The 17,127-nt window shown below is 37.6% G+C and overlaps 1 protein-coding gene across 3 annotated transcripts in view; it reads left to right on the top strand.

Moving 5' to 3' along the window:
- The window catches only part of IL1RAPL2 (interleukin 1 receptor accessory protein like 2), a 1,103,039-nt gene that overhangs the window by 629,391 nt on the left and 456,521 nt on the right, over positions 1–17,127 (top strand). For all 3 annotated transcript variants that reach the window (XM_059051451.2, XM_067024304.1, XM_067024305.1), the window contains exon 5: positions 5,241–5,394. In XM_059051451.2, coding sequence (XP_058907434.2) covers positions 5,241–5,394 — 154 coding nt within the window. The remainder of the gene's footprint in view (positions 1–5,240; positions 5,395–17,127) is intronic.

Below are 17,127 nucleotides of genomic sequence, written 5' to 3'. Positions count from 1 at the left end.
AAATAGGCCTTTACTGTGAGGTTTTTTTTTTTTAATGCTTATCTGGCTAAGAGTTAGGCTGTTTTTACTACTTGCTGTAGGTGTTAGGAGCTAAAAGTCTCTCTGGTGTCCTTATTTTTTACTTCCCTGTTATCTTTCTACTTTTCTAGAGACATATTCTTAAATAAGGTCTGTGTTGTACATTTCTTTCAACTGTAATATCGTGTTATTATACAGGAGCCCTATTGATATGCTGATAAGGTGTTGAGCAGGGGAAAGCATTCTATAATCCTGTGATTAGATTCAGTCTTTTAGTAAGCCTAGTCTCTGGCCTGTGACCATCATATGTGCTTCTCAGCTTCCTGTAAGACAGGAAAGATAGAGAGGACTGGAGCTGGCTATTTCTTCCCCCACTTCAAAGGCTAGAGGAGGATGGGGTTGTATATTTCCTGTACTCCAGGTCCTTTATGGGCAGGCTCTTTGGGTATATTTCAAAATGGTTTACTTTCCCCATCTTTGCCAGAAACAGGATTTTTCTCTGATCTTCAGCCTGAGAAGAACCTGGTGGGACTTGTGGAGGTAAAACTTACAAAAGTGTAGGCCGCCCTCCAAGACTGGACCCTCAGGGATTTTTTATTTCTCAAGCTAGTTCACACTTAGTCTCCAGAAATTAGTCAATTATCCTTTAAGTGTTCCTACCAGTTGGCTCCTGAGGCTGCTTCTGCTCCCAGTAAACTGTGATTCTCTGTATCTACCCATCTCTCCAGTTTCTGGGACAATGGCTTTTACTGTGACCTCAATTACCTGATGGAAATAAAAGAAGTTATTGAGTTTCAGTTTGTTCAGCTTTTTTCTTGTTGTTAGGATGGTAGTAACAACTTCCAAGTCCTTTATGTCAGATAAGAAACAGTAAATCAACCCCTTCATTGGAATGGTAACATTGGATTATCTTTTGGATTGTCTCCAGACTCCTATAGAAATATGAGTCACATTAACTCCTTATAGTTATTAACATATCAAGATAGTTGTGTATGTAATTTGAAAGCTGGATGCTGAGGGTAACGATGATAATATAATAATAGTTAATATTTATTGAGTGGTTTTAGCATGTGATGCTCTATATTACAGAGGATTTATATGTATTACCTCATTTAATCCTAATAATTACCCCTATTTGGTATATATTATGATCATCACCAACTTTTTCAAAATAGGAAAAGCAACTGAGGCTTAGATTGGTTAAGTAGCATGCTCAAGAACATAAAATTTGGGATTTCATCCCAAGTATTTGAATGTGGGATTTATACTGAACTGCTGTGGGGGTACCAAATTCAACATTAGGACTATGAAGATAGAAAGTTAGAGGAAAAGAACTAGGGAGGGGAAGGACTCTCTGAAGTGGGTTATCCTTGGCATTTGGAGTGGAACTACAAGATTGATAGCCAATTCACAATTGTGCTCCTATCTCTTCCATCTTTAAAGTGAAGAAAGTTCAGGTTTCCTACAAATTATTAGGCAGAGCCTAGATGTTCTGTGGAATAGTCCAGTCTCCAGGGGAAAGGAGAGAAGTTTGGTGAGAGGGAATGGGTATTAGGTATTTGAAGAGCACCAGAGGATATGTGATTGCCTTATGGTTGCACAGCTGCTTTGTGTCTGAACTTCAGAATCAGAATAAATATTTAAATGAATCTTCCTCATGTTCTTGCTGTGAGAAATGAGTCATGTACTCTGAATAGCACTGAAGTAACCATGACTAACAAATCAAACTGATTGAAATACACCTGTGGTTGTGATGATGCTATCTCAGAAGTAGACTGTGAATGTAGTGGTGAATATCTCAGGGTGGGAACTCCAAGATCCAAATATGGCTGGCAGCTTCAAAGGGCTTGGTCAACAGATGTTTCTGTTGAACATCCTAGGCTCCAAACCTAGCAACTGCTGGCAAATAACATCTTCCACTCAGGAAGGCTGGGAAGAAGGGAAGGAAGCTGGAATTTAAAGGCTGATGTGATTTTGACCGAGCAAGGATGTCCTACAGCAAACTGTTCTGTGAGAGGACAGCTGGACCATGAACTGAAGCTGTTTGTTAAACTTAGGTAAAACTAGTCCTCAGCAAAAACTTCCAGTTGATTAAGTTCAATGTAATGGTCTCAGAGGCATTAAATAATAGAGGTGTCACACACTGAGGACAATATTAGGGGCCTATTCCCAGTCGAGGTTCTGGTAGTTTGTCCTTGCCTCAGATAAACAACCATCTTGAGACTTGACCTATGTGCTGCAAACTTTATTGCCCACCAGTCTATCAGAATTAAACTAAACAGGTCTGGAGGGAGTAAAGTATGGTAATGTTGTCTGTCCAATAGGAAAGAGATGATGGGAAGACTGGAGACAGGAGAGAAGCAGTGACAGTAGTAAGCCTCACAGCCAGCAGCTTAAGGCAGAGATGCTGCAAATAATGGAGTAAAAATCCTGGAAGACTTCTGAGACTTGATATAGGTACCCAGACATGGGCAGGATAGCCAATGAGGTAACTTCGTGAAGGATGGGTTGGTGGGGACAGGATATCATCTACAAGGCTCTTCTGAACAAACTATAGTTTCTCTACCCACCTGCTAGGATTAGTGTTGGAGTGGCCTCTTAGGAGCTATACGTTTTCAGTGGGTTAAAGTATTATGTTGCTGGGGGATGGTTAACCAATTAGTGAAGATTTGTTTTTATCTGATTAGTCCATTAGCGCCAAGTTTCACCAAGCAGAGCCAGACGTTTGGAGGAGATATAATCCAGGATTGTGAAAGTTTAGGGATGAAAAGCATTCTCTGTGTTGGATGACCACTAAATATAGTGCTGCCCAACAAGAGTGTAATGAATAAACTCTGCAAGCCTCTGGATTCTGGCTGTTCATATGGTAGTGTATAATATCCCCACATGCAGAGTAAAAAACTGAGACCTAAAGAAGTTAGGCAAATTTTCCCAAGATCGCAGAACTTGGGTGAACCCCAGATTTTGACCTAGAGCTGTCTTGCTCTGAAGCCAATTTGCCTTTTCATCTATACTACATTGTTCCAGAAGGATGGAGGTCACCTGAAGATAACATTTTCCTATAACACAGTTAAAAACAAAAACTCTATTGGGTACAAGGAATCCTTTATAAAGCTAGATGACTTGAAAAGCACTTGGGACTATCTGTATCTATCCCAAAGAACATGTGAAGATTCCAGGCTGTTCTTCATCAGGAGTTATTTTGTAATTCCTGTACACTCTTTAGATTTTACTTCCTGGGGAAAAAAAAAAAACAAAGCAGTGTGCAGAGAAAATGAAATGGTCAGAGCTAATTGCATATGGACTTTCCCCCAAAAAATGATATTAGAAAACGATGCCATTTGTCTTTGAATGAAGTGAGTGTGTGGGCTCATTTGCCTGCCCCCACCACTGCTATGTGAAAGTGAAGCAGCTCAGTTTTCATTTTCCTTTCCTCTCAAAATGCCCAGAGGGACCATATTTTTGTTTAATGACCTTCAGAATGATTCCTTAGAAATATGAGGCTATCAGAGTTGGAAGCAATGCGAAAATAATTGTGGATTATTATTGTATGACGATAGTGGCAGCTGGGCTATTTTTTTTCTTTCTGTTCAGTCTTCCTTTTTCATTTTCCCAGAAACCTTATATCCCAAGGTTTAACTCAGAAGCAAATCTCATATAGGTGATAAACCTTTCCAGACATGGTATGTAATAGAATTTCAGACAGACCCTTAAGTGTTCTTTGGAAAGACCCTAGGGAGTGAAGCAGCTTTATATCTAGATGCCCTAAACAGTATTACTTTTATTTACTCTCTGACAATGTGTGTGGGTAGTTGTATTGGACATAAAGCAAGCATATCTCTTAAATATTATACCTGTGAACTTAAGTGTCAGTTTTTGTGTTTTGTTGTCAAAACTTATGTTATCATAACAGAATAAGTTTTGTTACAGTAAAATCTAATAAATGGGTACTCACTCTTCCAAATCACTTTACGACATGTGCGCACACACACATGCACACACTCAAGCATGCATAGCTGGGGATTGAGAGTCAGCACCGATTTTTCTTTTATGTGAATATTTAGGATGTGTCTGCAGAGGGTAGGAGTAAGGGTGGGGAGAAGGAGAGGTAGAAGAGATGTTGTATATACCATGGGGAAAGTGGAAACTGCCCTCAACTATTATTCAGGTCATCTGCCTCATGATCAATTTTTTAATTCCTTAACTGACAGATCCAGAATTTAAATGATAAAATACTTCAGCACCCCCTCACATCTATCCCCCACAGCTTCACTGATGTTTGCACAGCTTTTGGCCACCACTTTCGCTGAACATTTGAGATAAGTGGTAGACAAACTGGAGCAATATGTAAAAAGTAGTCTGAGAAAATTCCCAAAAGACAAAGCCACTTGGCTGAATATTCTTACATACTCTGCTATTGTTGTATCTCTGTTGGTCTAAGGAAAAGCGTTAACCATTCCTTTCTAGTAAAGTCCAATTCCAGTAGCAACACATTCTTACCAGATGAGTAAAAGAATTGACTTCAAAACCCAAATCTTATTATCTGGTCACAGATCACTGAACTCAGAAAATAAGTGGATAATTTTCCCATTACCTTACTAACAAACTGTGTCCTCATTTTACCTAGCTATGTTTCTAGAGTATTCCTCAAGCCTCATTTTCTTGATCCCCTTCCACCCTCAACCTCCCCACAATAGATCTCTTGACTATGGGGAGAGAGACTCTTGAATATTATTATTAGTTTGTACTATAAAAATTAATTAAACCATTGCCAGTGTAAAAGCCAATTAGAATTTTTAAATAATGCCTAAGACTCCCGTGTTTACATTATGTTGCTAAGTGAACACTATCCTCTTAGAACTCTTAGGACATATTCTTGTATAGAAAGAACCAGGGCATTAAAATGCTATTTAGTGACTGCTCTACCTCCTTTGCGTTTGGGGATCTTGTATGCTTTTCTGTTTTTGCAGAATGTCTCTAAGGACTTTCTGCTCTTGGGATCAGGCCTTTAAAGTGCTTCTTAGGGTGGTAGTTGTGATGTTTCAATTGGATACAATAAGATGCATTTGTGATGTTTTCTGGTCATTGATGTAACTCTTTAGCTACATATTTTGAAAACGAAAGAGAAGAGTACAAAAAGGTAAAAGTACTAACTTGCCAGTACTAAGACTTAGTGATGTGAATTTTTATTTTTTGCTTACTTGAAAATATTTTCTCTGCAGGAATGCAAGCCAAAAATGTGGAGAAGCATCATAATACAGAAAGGAAATGCCCTTCTAATCCAAGAAGTTCAAGAAGAAGATGGGGGAAATTACACTTGTGAGCTTAAGTATGAAGGAAAACTTGTAAGAAGAACAACTGAATTGAAAGTTACAGGTAAGCATTGGTTTTACTAAGTCATGGCAAATGAGCTTTTAAGTGTAATTTGGTACAGGAAGAAAAAGTTTCCAAACAAAGAGTAACCTAGCTGTGAATTTAGAATTAGCTACAAATAAAATAGTTGTGAAGCTCACTATTAATAAGTTGTACTGATAAGCTATATGTGGAATATGGACAATTAATTTAGGGAACATGGTATCAGTTACTACATATCTGTTCTCTGCTTTTATGAAAGGTTATTAACTCTTCAGAGTATCATGGATTGTTATCAAGCGTCTCAGAAAAAATATGCTGGAACCACTTTAGAATGTTGACTTAACCCATTTGTGGAGTCTTCTTGCAGGTGAAGGCCGCCTCAGAATGAGGTTCTGTTGGGCTTTTGTAATGAAATCTTCTTGGACTGCATCCAAAATATCATTTATATAGAATTATTCATAAATGAGTGATGTTATTGTAGGGTTCTAGTGATTCTTAAATGGAGCAACTCCAAATGAATAGCATGCACATATGTGTTTTACATCAGAAGTACAAGCAAATTGTAAATTAGTAATTCTACTCACAATGGAAGAGAGAGACTCAGAATATTCTTACCTGGTGGAGAATGTTAGTAAGTAATTTTCAGCAAAATAGGACAGACTCTAATGACATAAAAGTTATCCCTGACAATGGGTGTGATGGACCTTAAGAAACGGTGTAACAAAAGGTCCACCTACTATTGTGCCTGAGTAAATCTTGACTAATTTTATTCTTCTTATAAATGTTTTAGATGTATGTGTGTGTGTATAAGTATACACACACGTTTTTGTATTGTGGGTAAAATATGAGCCATGGTAAAATTTGACATTATCCAGTCAAGTATAATATTTATTGCACTTATTAACTTGAGCATTACCTGTTTAACCATCTAATGTTGGCATCAACTAGTTGTTTAGTTACAACATACTCTCATTAATGTTAGGAATATGGATTTTCTTCTATATTGTTTTTGTTTATGGCTAGCTGACCTTTTTGGGATAGTGTTAAAATTAGTCTACTAATAATGATACTTGCTGAGTAAGTTCATTTCTATAACATATATTTGATTTAGTTTTTGATCACTGAGAGTCAACTAGTTTCTTTTTTCATCTTTTTCTAAATTCTAAATGTTAACAAAAGGAGTAAAAATAAAAATCAATATATACACTTTAAAATTAATTAAAAATTAATATATATACTTTAGTTCATTCTCTATTCTGATACATGAGAGTTTTACTTCTTAGTCTGAATTGTAAAGTACCTTCTGTGAAGGTTTGAATTATTATTTTGATTAGAATTGCACATTGCTTCTCCATGAGTTTTCAAAATAACTACCATATTGGGTAAATCCAAATAGCAAAGATCTGATTTTGTTTAATTTCTGATTCCCTTAGTATGAACTAGACTTCCTGCCTCATTCAAGCAGAAGAGTCAATCATAGGCAGTTACACATCACTAATAAGTGGCCTGACCATGCACAAATCCTTGCAGCATCATCACTTTGACCACAGTCACACAATCCTTATCTGATGCTTTCAGAACACTTCCATTTGGAGGTCATTTAGTAAAGTTTGTAACATTATAGTGTTTAGCTTATATTTTAAGTTGGACCAGAATAAAGTAAATACCAAACCTCTTTTATGCTTCCATCTATTGGGTTATGGTGACAACACATTTGTTTCTTTAGTTTGTTTGTAGATTCTGGAGCTTATTTTTGGGTGTCTTATAAGGCATTAATTCACTTGCCCTAAACTTTAAGAATAGTTGAACTGGGGATTTAAAATTTCACCTGAACTCTACCTCTCAGAGTTTCTCAGACTTTAATGTGCATCAGAATCACATGGAAGAACCCAGGTGTGGTAAAGATGAGGCTCCTTAAATATAGATTCCCATCTCTCTCCTCCAGATTCTAATTTAGTACATCAGTAAGACAGGGGATTTATCTTTTTGTCCTGGGGAATCTCTTGCATGCCTTTCAAGGATCATGCTTTGAGAAATACTAGCTGAGAAAATGGTGCCAAAGAAGTCAGTCACAGGTATGATTCCCTTGTGAGCATGTTAGTTCACACATACACACACAGACACACACACACACCAAAACTAATTTTCATAGGTCCCAAATTGTTTCACCTAAGCTCCTAAGAGCTGTCATGAAAATACAGAGTTTTGATTACTAAGGGAAATCTGTCAAGGGAGGGTGAGGATAAAACCTCAGCCACTGAAACAGTAATTTATTCATTTTCTATTTAAATAAAAATATACTGAGTATGTATTACATACTAGAAAAAATAATTCAAACTTAACCTTGAGTCATTGTTCATATAAGAAGATATCAAGTTTATTTATTCACAGAGTTCAAATGTTATACTTGATGTAGAGATAAAATGGCTTCTCGGTATGGAAGTTCAAGAGGTTGCTCTGTGAAAATTTATTTTTATTTGCAATATTGTCTAAGCTATATTATTCCTTGTTTCCTTGATTAAAGAGCAACTACTCAGCCATAAAAAGGAACGAAACTGAGTTATTTGTAGTGAGGTGGATGGACCTAGAGACTGTCATACAGAGTGAAGTAAGTCAGAAAGAGAAAAACAAATACTGTATGCTAACACATATATATGGAATCTAAAAAAAAAAAAAAATGATCATGAAGAACCTAGGGTCAAGATGGGAATAAAGATGCAGACTTACCAGAGAATGGACTTGAGGATACGGGGAGGGGGAAGAGTAAGCTGGGACAATGTGAGAGAGTGGCATGGACATATATACACTACCGAACGTAAAATAGATAGCTAGTGGGAAGTGGCCGCATAGCACAGGGAGATCAGCTCGGTGCTTTGTGACCACCTAGAGGGGTGGGATAGGGAGGGTGGGAGGGAGACGCAAGAGGGAAGAGATACGGGAACATATGTATAACTGATTCACTTTGTTATAAAGCAGAAACTAACATACTATTGTACAGTTATACTCTAATAAAGATGTTAAGAAAAGAGCAATTAACAGATTGTCCTCTTATATTTCAAAATATAAGGCTGGGATTATTTAAATAGTAACCCACTCATACTTGTTTTGAGTTTAGCAATATGCAGGCATGGGCTAGGAATATTAATACAAAAATCATAGGGTTGGTTAATTACAAAATCATGTAGGTAGAGGTTTTTAAGATTGTGTATTGCAAGTATGCAAGTTTTAAAAGATTATTAAAATTTTAAAAGATTATTTTCTCACTGTTCTTTTAAATTTATAAATCAGAAATATTTCTTCAGTGAAACAAGTGCTCTCTTAAAGTGTATAGGTACTACTTGCTTTAAATAGATCAGTTGTAAAAAGATCCAGTTACTCAAAACTGATTAATTAGAAGGTAATCTTTGGCTTTATGAAATTAGTTTTTCAATATAAAAGAATTTGTCATGAGATTTCTTTAAATAGCCAGCTGCATTTAAGTAGGATTTGATTGAAATGCAACTTTTCTGGAATCATTTTAATATTTAAATCATAGCAGACCTGTGTAATGTTATTGTAGACATTTCTTTTTTATACTTTTGGAGGCTGCAGATAAATAGGGAGTGGTTTAATAACATATAGACATGTACAACAGGGTATTTAGATCATTTGCCAAAGATACCAACAACTAACAGTTGTATTTCCCACAGCATATTTCAGGTGGCTATTTGACATTTTAAAGATTTTTTTTTCCTTTATTCTCACATTGAATTTTGTTCAAAAGCCTAGTCAAAGTGATAAGGAGAGAAGGGAAGGTTGACTACATGAGAATGTAGAACAGGTGATAATAGAAGAAGGAGAAGAGGAGTGGGAGAGGGTGGATAAGATAATGGAATAGGGTCTCCTATTATAATAGAGAACGTCTGCCTTGAGAAGGTCAATGACAGACATAAATTATAGGGGCTCCCAAAAATGAACCCAAGCTGGAAGCCAATACTAATTAACTCTATTTAGAAGATAATTCACCCTTCACTAACAAATCATTCATAAATTCATGATTTTATGCCTTTTCAGAAAAGCATATTGACTATTTAGAAAAAAAAAAAAACACTAACCTGTTCTCTGGTGAATATGCAAATAATACCCCTACTCCTGATTATATTAGATAGCTCTAGAGTTCCTGACTTGATACTCTTCACTTATTAGGGATGAGAGATTACTTAACCCATTGGTGTCTGAATGTCATGGCTAGAAAGAGAGATTTATTCTATGGATAGGTTGCAACGATTTGCTGCTGGACTACTATAATAGCAGCAAATCAATCTGGTCATGCAAGGCTTGATTAAATTGCAAACTGGAAGCTGGAATCAGTCTTTGGTGAAGATGTTCAAATGCATGGCTTCAGTAAGTGCTTTTAATTTCACTTTGCAAAGCTCAAACCAACTGTAGTGCATTGCTGGAGGAGTCACTTAGGCTGCATAGCTTGTTAGGGTAACCTTCCTTTGGTGTGGAGTATGGCATCTGTTTACACACAGAGGACGCAATTTCCCATCAGATTTGAAAACAGGCTTTTCCTGGCCCTGGCTCTTTGTTCTTTCATGCCTCTACAGTTAATCCTGAGACACTGGGGTGAGAGTGGGTTTAGGAAAAACAGTGAAATTTAGAGATATGGTGGAGAGTTGGGAGAATAAAAAGAAGTAGATATTCTGACTGAGTGACAATAATGCAACAGGAGAAGTGATCTCTAAGCCAACAACTAAGTGATCATAATAGGGCCCCCCTGAGAGCTAACGTCTATTGACAGCTCACTGTGAAGGAGACATTATGCTTAGTGTATTTCATTCATTTTCTCATTTATTCCTCACAACAACCATATGAAAGTGGATACTATTATTGTCCTTATTTTATAGAAGAAGAAACTAAAACTTAGAGAGGCTATGCCCCAAGGTCACATACTTTGTAATTGACCAAGCACAAATATGAATCTAGGTCTTTCTGACTCTCAAATATAACTTTTCAACCATCACCAAGCACAAACCATACAATTTCACCCATATTATGTACATTGAAAAAGATGCCAAAATATTGATCACAGTGTATATCATCCCACTATAATGGCCTTTTGGACATTAACTATTTGGTCTTCAATTTGAAGTCCCTGCTGGAATTTAGATAACCCTAAAAAGAATACATTTGACATTTTGGAGCCTAGTCCTTAGCTCTCAGTGAGCACCTTAGATGAGATTAGTAGTAATGAGACACATAATTAAATCTGAGCTTAGGACAGTGCCAGGAGAGAAACAAGGAACAGCGTGGTGCCAGGAAAAGCAAGAATGTACAGAAGATAGAATTTGCCAGGCTGCATGTTTTGGTGCCATGTGACCCTATTAATAGAAAATCCATATTGAGAAAAAAAAATCAATTCCAGTAAGGTTCATTGCAGTTATGGCAATGATTTAAAGTTAGTAGAAGTGAAGCAATAGAGAACAGTCTAGTTAAACAACATTGATTCAGTTGGTAAAGATCAATCATCACAAAAATCAGTGTCTACTCTGTGCAACCAGGAGCATAGGATCCAAGTTTCTAATGTGGTTCTTGAAGGAGACAGATAGAGACAGAATTATGTTCCCTTTGGAACCTGTGAAAATTTAAAATATGTTCATTGGGACAAATAGTGTTTCCCCAACTGTGTTCTATGGAGCTCCAATTCTAAGAGATGTTAATAGTTACTTTGGAGAGAGAAAAAGGAAAGGAAGAGAGAATGGTGAGAAGTTCTGTGACAATGTGTTTATCTGCTAGGTCAAAGTTATATAGCTTTCCTTCTTGCAAGGCATTTCAGGGCATCTTAGTATATATAATATTCTAATATATATTATAATTGTCTAAAAGGAAGATGGGCCATAGTTTAGAACATTTCCTAAACTGTATGACCACGTAACACTTTTCCCCTGGTTGAGAGTATCTGAAGATGCTGTTTCCACAGAATAAACTGTAAAAAAAAAAAAAAAAAAAAAAAAAAAAAAAACTAAGTGAGTAGTCAAGTGAATACCTGGGTCTACTGGCATCCTACTGATGACTGTATCTTTAACAGTTTCAGTAATATACTTAGTAGGCATTAACTTTATGTTACAGTTATAATCTTGTTTTCCATTGTTTATCTTATTTTCTCAACTAGCCTATAAGCTCCTTAAGGACAGGGTTTTGTTGACCAATTCTTTAGCACCTCCCCAAGTGCTGAGCATATAGTAAGTACTCAGACATTATGTGCAGCTTGGATTGGTTGGGTGCTTATTTCATTGATGAGTGCTTCAGTTGGGCACAAATAAGACATCTTGGTATTTGTAGAGAACTTTATAATTTCAAAGCACTTTCACTTCTGAGATCTCATTCTGTTTCTCACAGAACTTTATGGAGTTGGCAAAGATTGTTGTTGTTGTTATCATTATTTGTATTTTGTATTTTTCAGCAGAGTAAATTATGGCTCAGAGTGTTTAAACCATTTGCTCTGGACTGGGAACCGGTGAATGTTATAGCCAGGACTAGAACCCGTATCTGCTGATTCCTAACACAATACTTTCCTATCCTATCCACCTGTTACTCTGTCTACAGTCCCTTAATCCTGGGTTCTGGGCCAGATAAAAAGGAGATGCAACCCAAAGAGGACTCCAAAGACGGTGACTCCAGAGCTCAGGTCTCCAGAGCCAAGGATCCCTGAAATTACCTGTTATTTAAAATGCTTATTTGCCAATCCACTGTTTTGGCTTTAATCAGAAATTGCTCTGATTCGATTCCTTCTATAAAAGGAAATGCATTTACTGCTGATGGCTGAAGCTAGGCCAGTGAAGGGGTAATTCCCTAATCAATGTTCAAAATGGTTCTAGAAACCAGGCAGGTCATATACCTGAGTGAGTGTGTGAGACCACAGAGGGAAGCAAGTTGGAGAGTCCTCGCAGTACCAACTCAGCCCTAGCTGATTGCTGTTATATGAAATTAAGGATCCAGTGCTGCTAGACCCTCTAATTTTTGAAGAGATGCTAGAAGTCTGAATTTTTATGTGGAAATCCCTGGCTTGTTAGCATTGTGTGTACCAAATAAAACATGCCTGTAGGCTAAATTCTGTTTGAGGGCTGCCTGTTTGTGGCCTTTGCCTTAAAGAATTTGGTTCAGTAGCACTTTTAAACAAGCGACTGGCTGTGTGGTGGGTGCAGACTCTGCTCCACGATTTCCATCTCCAGCAGCAAGTGGGGAAAAAAATCTTAAAGTGATCTGGAGAGCAGTCAATAGACAAACTGAGAACAGCACTCAGAAGCTATCCTAATCACACCATCCAACAGACTGGTCGATCCAAGCAGAGAGTGAAGGGCACAATTTATGGATGTAATACTACAGGAGGGGTATTGACAAATTGATCACCTTCCAGAGAAGAGCGATTTAGATGATGAAGCAAGTTGGTCTCAAATGTTACAGATAAATGAAGAGCCCCAGGGATAAAGCAGTCACCTTAGAGCAGCATCGAAGCAGTGCCATGTGAAGCACCGAGGGGGACAAATCATTGGTGTGTGTTCTCTCTCCTTCCTGTTCCCTCTCAGCAGTCAGTTGATATGATCTGAATGTTTGTATCCCGATTAACGTATGAGAATATATCTCATTTATACCTTTTCTGTGACTTAATGAGGAAAGACCTCAGCAGTCAGTAGTTCTTGGTTACATTAATGGAACTTTCACATGACTGACTGTGCATTTCATAATCGACTGTTCTTTTGCACAGTTGCAGGTGCAGAAATCTTATGACCCAAACCGGCTTGCAGCAGCTCCTTTGCCTTTCCTCCTAGGCCTCCCTCTTTTCCTGGGTCACCCTGGCCTTTCCTACCCTACCCAGCCCGCCCTGGATGACATCTTTGTCCCTTTCTAGCTCTTTTAAATGTCCTAATGTCATGTCTTCTCTGTAGCCCATCTCCCTAGATCCTTGCTTTCTGGTGGGGCTAATCTAATACCTCAAAGAGATAAAGAATTCATGACTGATATTGGCCAAAATGTTTCCCTTCTAAGCTAACATGTTTGCAATTTAATAGATATTTCAATTCTGTAACTCATAGGCATGACTAATGGTGGGAATTTCTGGCAGCTTTGCAGTGCCTGTGGGGGGCCTTTCCCAGAGTGTCACAATTCATACCCTGCAGGTGGCTGTTTGCTTTCTCTAGAAACAAGGTCAGTTCTACTCATGACCTTGGGGGACAAGGAGGAAAAAAAAAGCCTACTTAAAATTAGTGGGAAGGAGGGCATTGAATGTCAATCTAAAGAGTGATTTTTTTCCCTTCCTCTTCTGCCACTCTTATTTTGTCTCTCCTTTCTCCCCCTTATTTCCCTCCTTTGCCTCAACCTATGACACAGTGCTATCTCTTAACCCTATTAGTGACAGCCAGGGTCAAAGAGATTTCCAGTCTCTGTCCTAGGAAAATTTTTGTATCATGTTTCTATGCCCTACAGGGAGATGAACGAACACTATTAAACTGTCCCATCAGCAGAAAGACACTCTTCTTCCTCTGCAAAGTCAGGGACTTATGAGAACATTCATTCCTGTGGGAGTCTTTCGCAAGTAGCTGTGCGGGAGACCAGCTTGCTGGGAGGGCTGGGGGTGAGCAAGTTAGAGCACCGTAGCAGCAGGATGTGGCAAACGTGCCCAGTCTAGGCCAGTTCCACTCCAGTGGCTCTCTTCCAGCACCTGAGGTGATCATTGACTCCTTGACTGACTTTTCTGACTTGAGTTAGGGGTGGGGGAAGGAGTTCTTAGGAAGGAATTACATTATGAATCCTAGGTGTATAGGCACCTGAGATCCATGGGCACAGATTTCCCTAGTTCCATTATGTTCATTTGTGAGACTCTCAGCTACCTTGCTCTCTGCTAAACTGAAAGCAGTGGTTTGAGAAGGCTGAGAATATTCTATCAAGCTACCCTTGTAAAGGGATGAAAACTAGAAGCTTAGTATGGTGGGAGATTAGCCATGAACTAGATCCAACACAGTGGAGTAGATGCTCAGAGAATGCCCATTTATTGTGTCAGGCACTGTACTTTACAATCAGTCAAAGTTCACAACAAGCTTGGAAGGTTGCCAATATTGTCTTTATTTTATAAGGGAAGAAATGGAGACTCAGGATAAGTTACTTGTCTGTGGTCACACGGCTAGAAAGTGGTGGGGCTAGGAACCCACCTTTGTTCTAAAACCTTGCTCTTAAAGCAACATGCTACAGACTACCTGCATGGCTCTTGCACACAACAGTGCTCTATACATGCCATTAACTCCTTACTTTCCTGCTTGTTTGCCTACTTCATGCCTTCATACTCTTCTTTGCCAGGACATATTTGCACTTCTGGACTTTCTCCAGGAAGTCTTCACAGATTAACTTTATTTTATAATCACCTGTTTCTTTCTCCTAAATTCCCTTGGTAATTTTATAAAAGTTTTCACCACACTGACTGATGCTAATTTATAATTAATTATCTTAGACATCTTTGTTTAGATTTTGTCTCACCAGTTAGATTAATGTTCTCCAAGATTCTTGGTTCCCCATACAAGGGTTTATCTTGACATTTAGACACAAAATACAATTATGGAGCTAGGAGCTGGGCTCAATGTTTTCACAGGTATGGTCTCATTTAAGTATCAAAAAAATCTTGTATGGTATTGTCAACTTAGCCCATCTTTACAGATGCTGAAGTTGAAATTTGGAGATGTTAGGTAATTTCTCTCAGTGTTTTACAGCAACTGAACAATGATGCTAGAATGAAGATTCAGGCGACTACTGTTTTCTCAAGGCCTGAGCCCCTTCCACTAGTAAATGCTTATAGAACTATGTATTGCTCATAGTACTATGATCTGATTTGACAACAAAAAAAATTCTTATATATAGATGGTTAAGATACAGATGCGCACACATACATACACACACACAGGGGAATCTTAGCAAAACAAAGAGTATGATTCTAAGAGAAGACCCTTGGAAAACTGAAAACTTGATTTGCTCCCTTATGTCCTGATCTAGAACCAGAGAAATCTGATTCAAATCCTTGTAGCTGTGTGACTTTGAGAACTTTAATTTACTCTTCTGAATTTCAGTTTTTACTCCATGCAAAACGGGGAGGTGTAGTAGCTGTGCTCAGTGAAGAAAATATATGAAAAACACTTATAGTGGTGTCTGGGAAATAGTAGGTATTCAATCAGTGATATTAATTATTATGATTAGTATCATCATCATCATTATTATTACTGGAACACTTGCAAAAATGACCTCACAGCCATTTTACCACAAGAAAACAGTCTGATAAATTGTCTAAAACAAATTGATATTTTTAATAGGGTGCTTCATTTACAGGGGATGAATTTTAAAAATTAGGAAGTTAACTAGGGACTATGACAAACTCAAGCAAAGGGCTACATATGTTGGTATTTTAGGCAAAACTATTTCATTCAAGGGGATGCAATCATGTAGAATAATTTGTCAATTAAAATGGTCAGAGCAAATGTTGCCTGTGTAAATTAGCTTTTGCAGCCAGCAAGACATTTTAATGATGTGTGAGCCAATAGCAAAGGCTGCAGAGACAAAGCTGAGGTGGCAATGAGTCGCTAGGACAGGCATGTTAAGGAGAATGGCCTTTTCCTGTCCAGCAATTCCTTATGTCATTATAATTCATCACCGGTGGTTTATAAAAGGCAGTGAAATGGCCTCCTTTGGCTGTCAAATAGGAAAATAATTCATCAGTTCAAGTCCATAAATCATTTCTTGGTGCCAGGAGAACTTTATATAGCTAGAAATCTCCCCATGATTTGGCACCATTCTCCAGTGGGGATCCTAAGAAATAATTGGGAAGCACCAGATGCAGAAGCCTAAGTGATGAGATGCTTAGGCATGGGTCTGCAGGCAGAGAAGGTTGATTCATTTCTGGGGCACATTGCCTTGATCCTCTCTGACTGGTTAGAAAAAACACCCAGCTGTGTTTCTGGCTTATAGTAATCATTTGATATATTTGTTGGATGAGTGAATTTTAATGTTTTGTATGTTTTGAATTCTTTGCACCAGACCCTACCTGTAGTTTCTGATAATTCTCTTCAGCTGTACTCTGAGAAAATGAGATGGAAAGGCTGTAATAATAATGCTCAGAGATATTGGATTAATGCCCTGAGTCGGTTGCTCAATTTTGATATTCAGGGCATCATAGCTTCACTATAAACTTTGGCATAAAAGTTGCATGAGAAATAATTGGGCTTGAATTTTTTTTCTGATAAAAGGTGTTTAACATTATAATTAAATCATCTAATCCACTTTGCTTCTAAAACAGACATCTGTTCATATTAATATCCTTATATTTTGTGCCAGTAAAATTATCTTCATAATGCTATTTAATTTATGTCCTGTCTACAATATGAGGTGAAAGGTGAAAAGGACATTTTGGGACAAGTGAACAAGTATTTAGTATCTAATTCAGTGATTATCAACCCTGGATCCACAATGAATATATTTGATTTTTTTAACCTTCATCAAATATTCATTGTTCAGAGTAGAAATGAACTAAAAGAGACATGTTCTGCCCTAATAGAGCTTGTAGTGTAATGTGGGGTGGGAATAGATAAGCGACAAAACAAAAAACACATGTATAAGTATATAATTAATAATTGTAGTAAGTGATATAAAGGAAAATAACTGAGAAGTAGGCAGGCCGTTACTTTATATTGGACCATTGGAGAAGGTTTACTTGAAGCAAAATAACATTTAGGCTGG

Source organism: Kogia breviceps, chromosome X (genome assembly GCF_026419965.1).
Source record: "Kogia breviceps isolate mKogBre1 chromosome X, mKogBre1 haplotype 1, whole genome shotgun sequence".
In the NCBI taxonomy this organism is placed as follows: domain Eukaryota; kingdom Metazoa; phylum Chordata; class Mammalia; order Artiodactyla; family Physeteridae; genus Kogia; species Kogia breviceps.
Note: the sequence above shows the minus strand (reverse complement) of the source record. Positions and strands in the feature narration are given on the sequence as shown.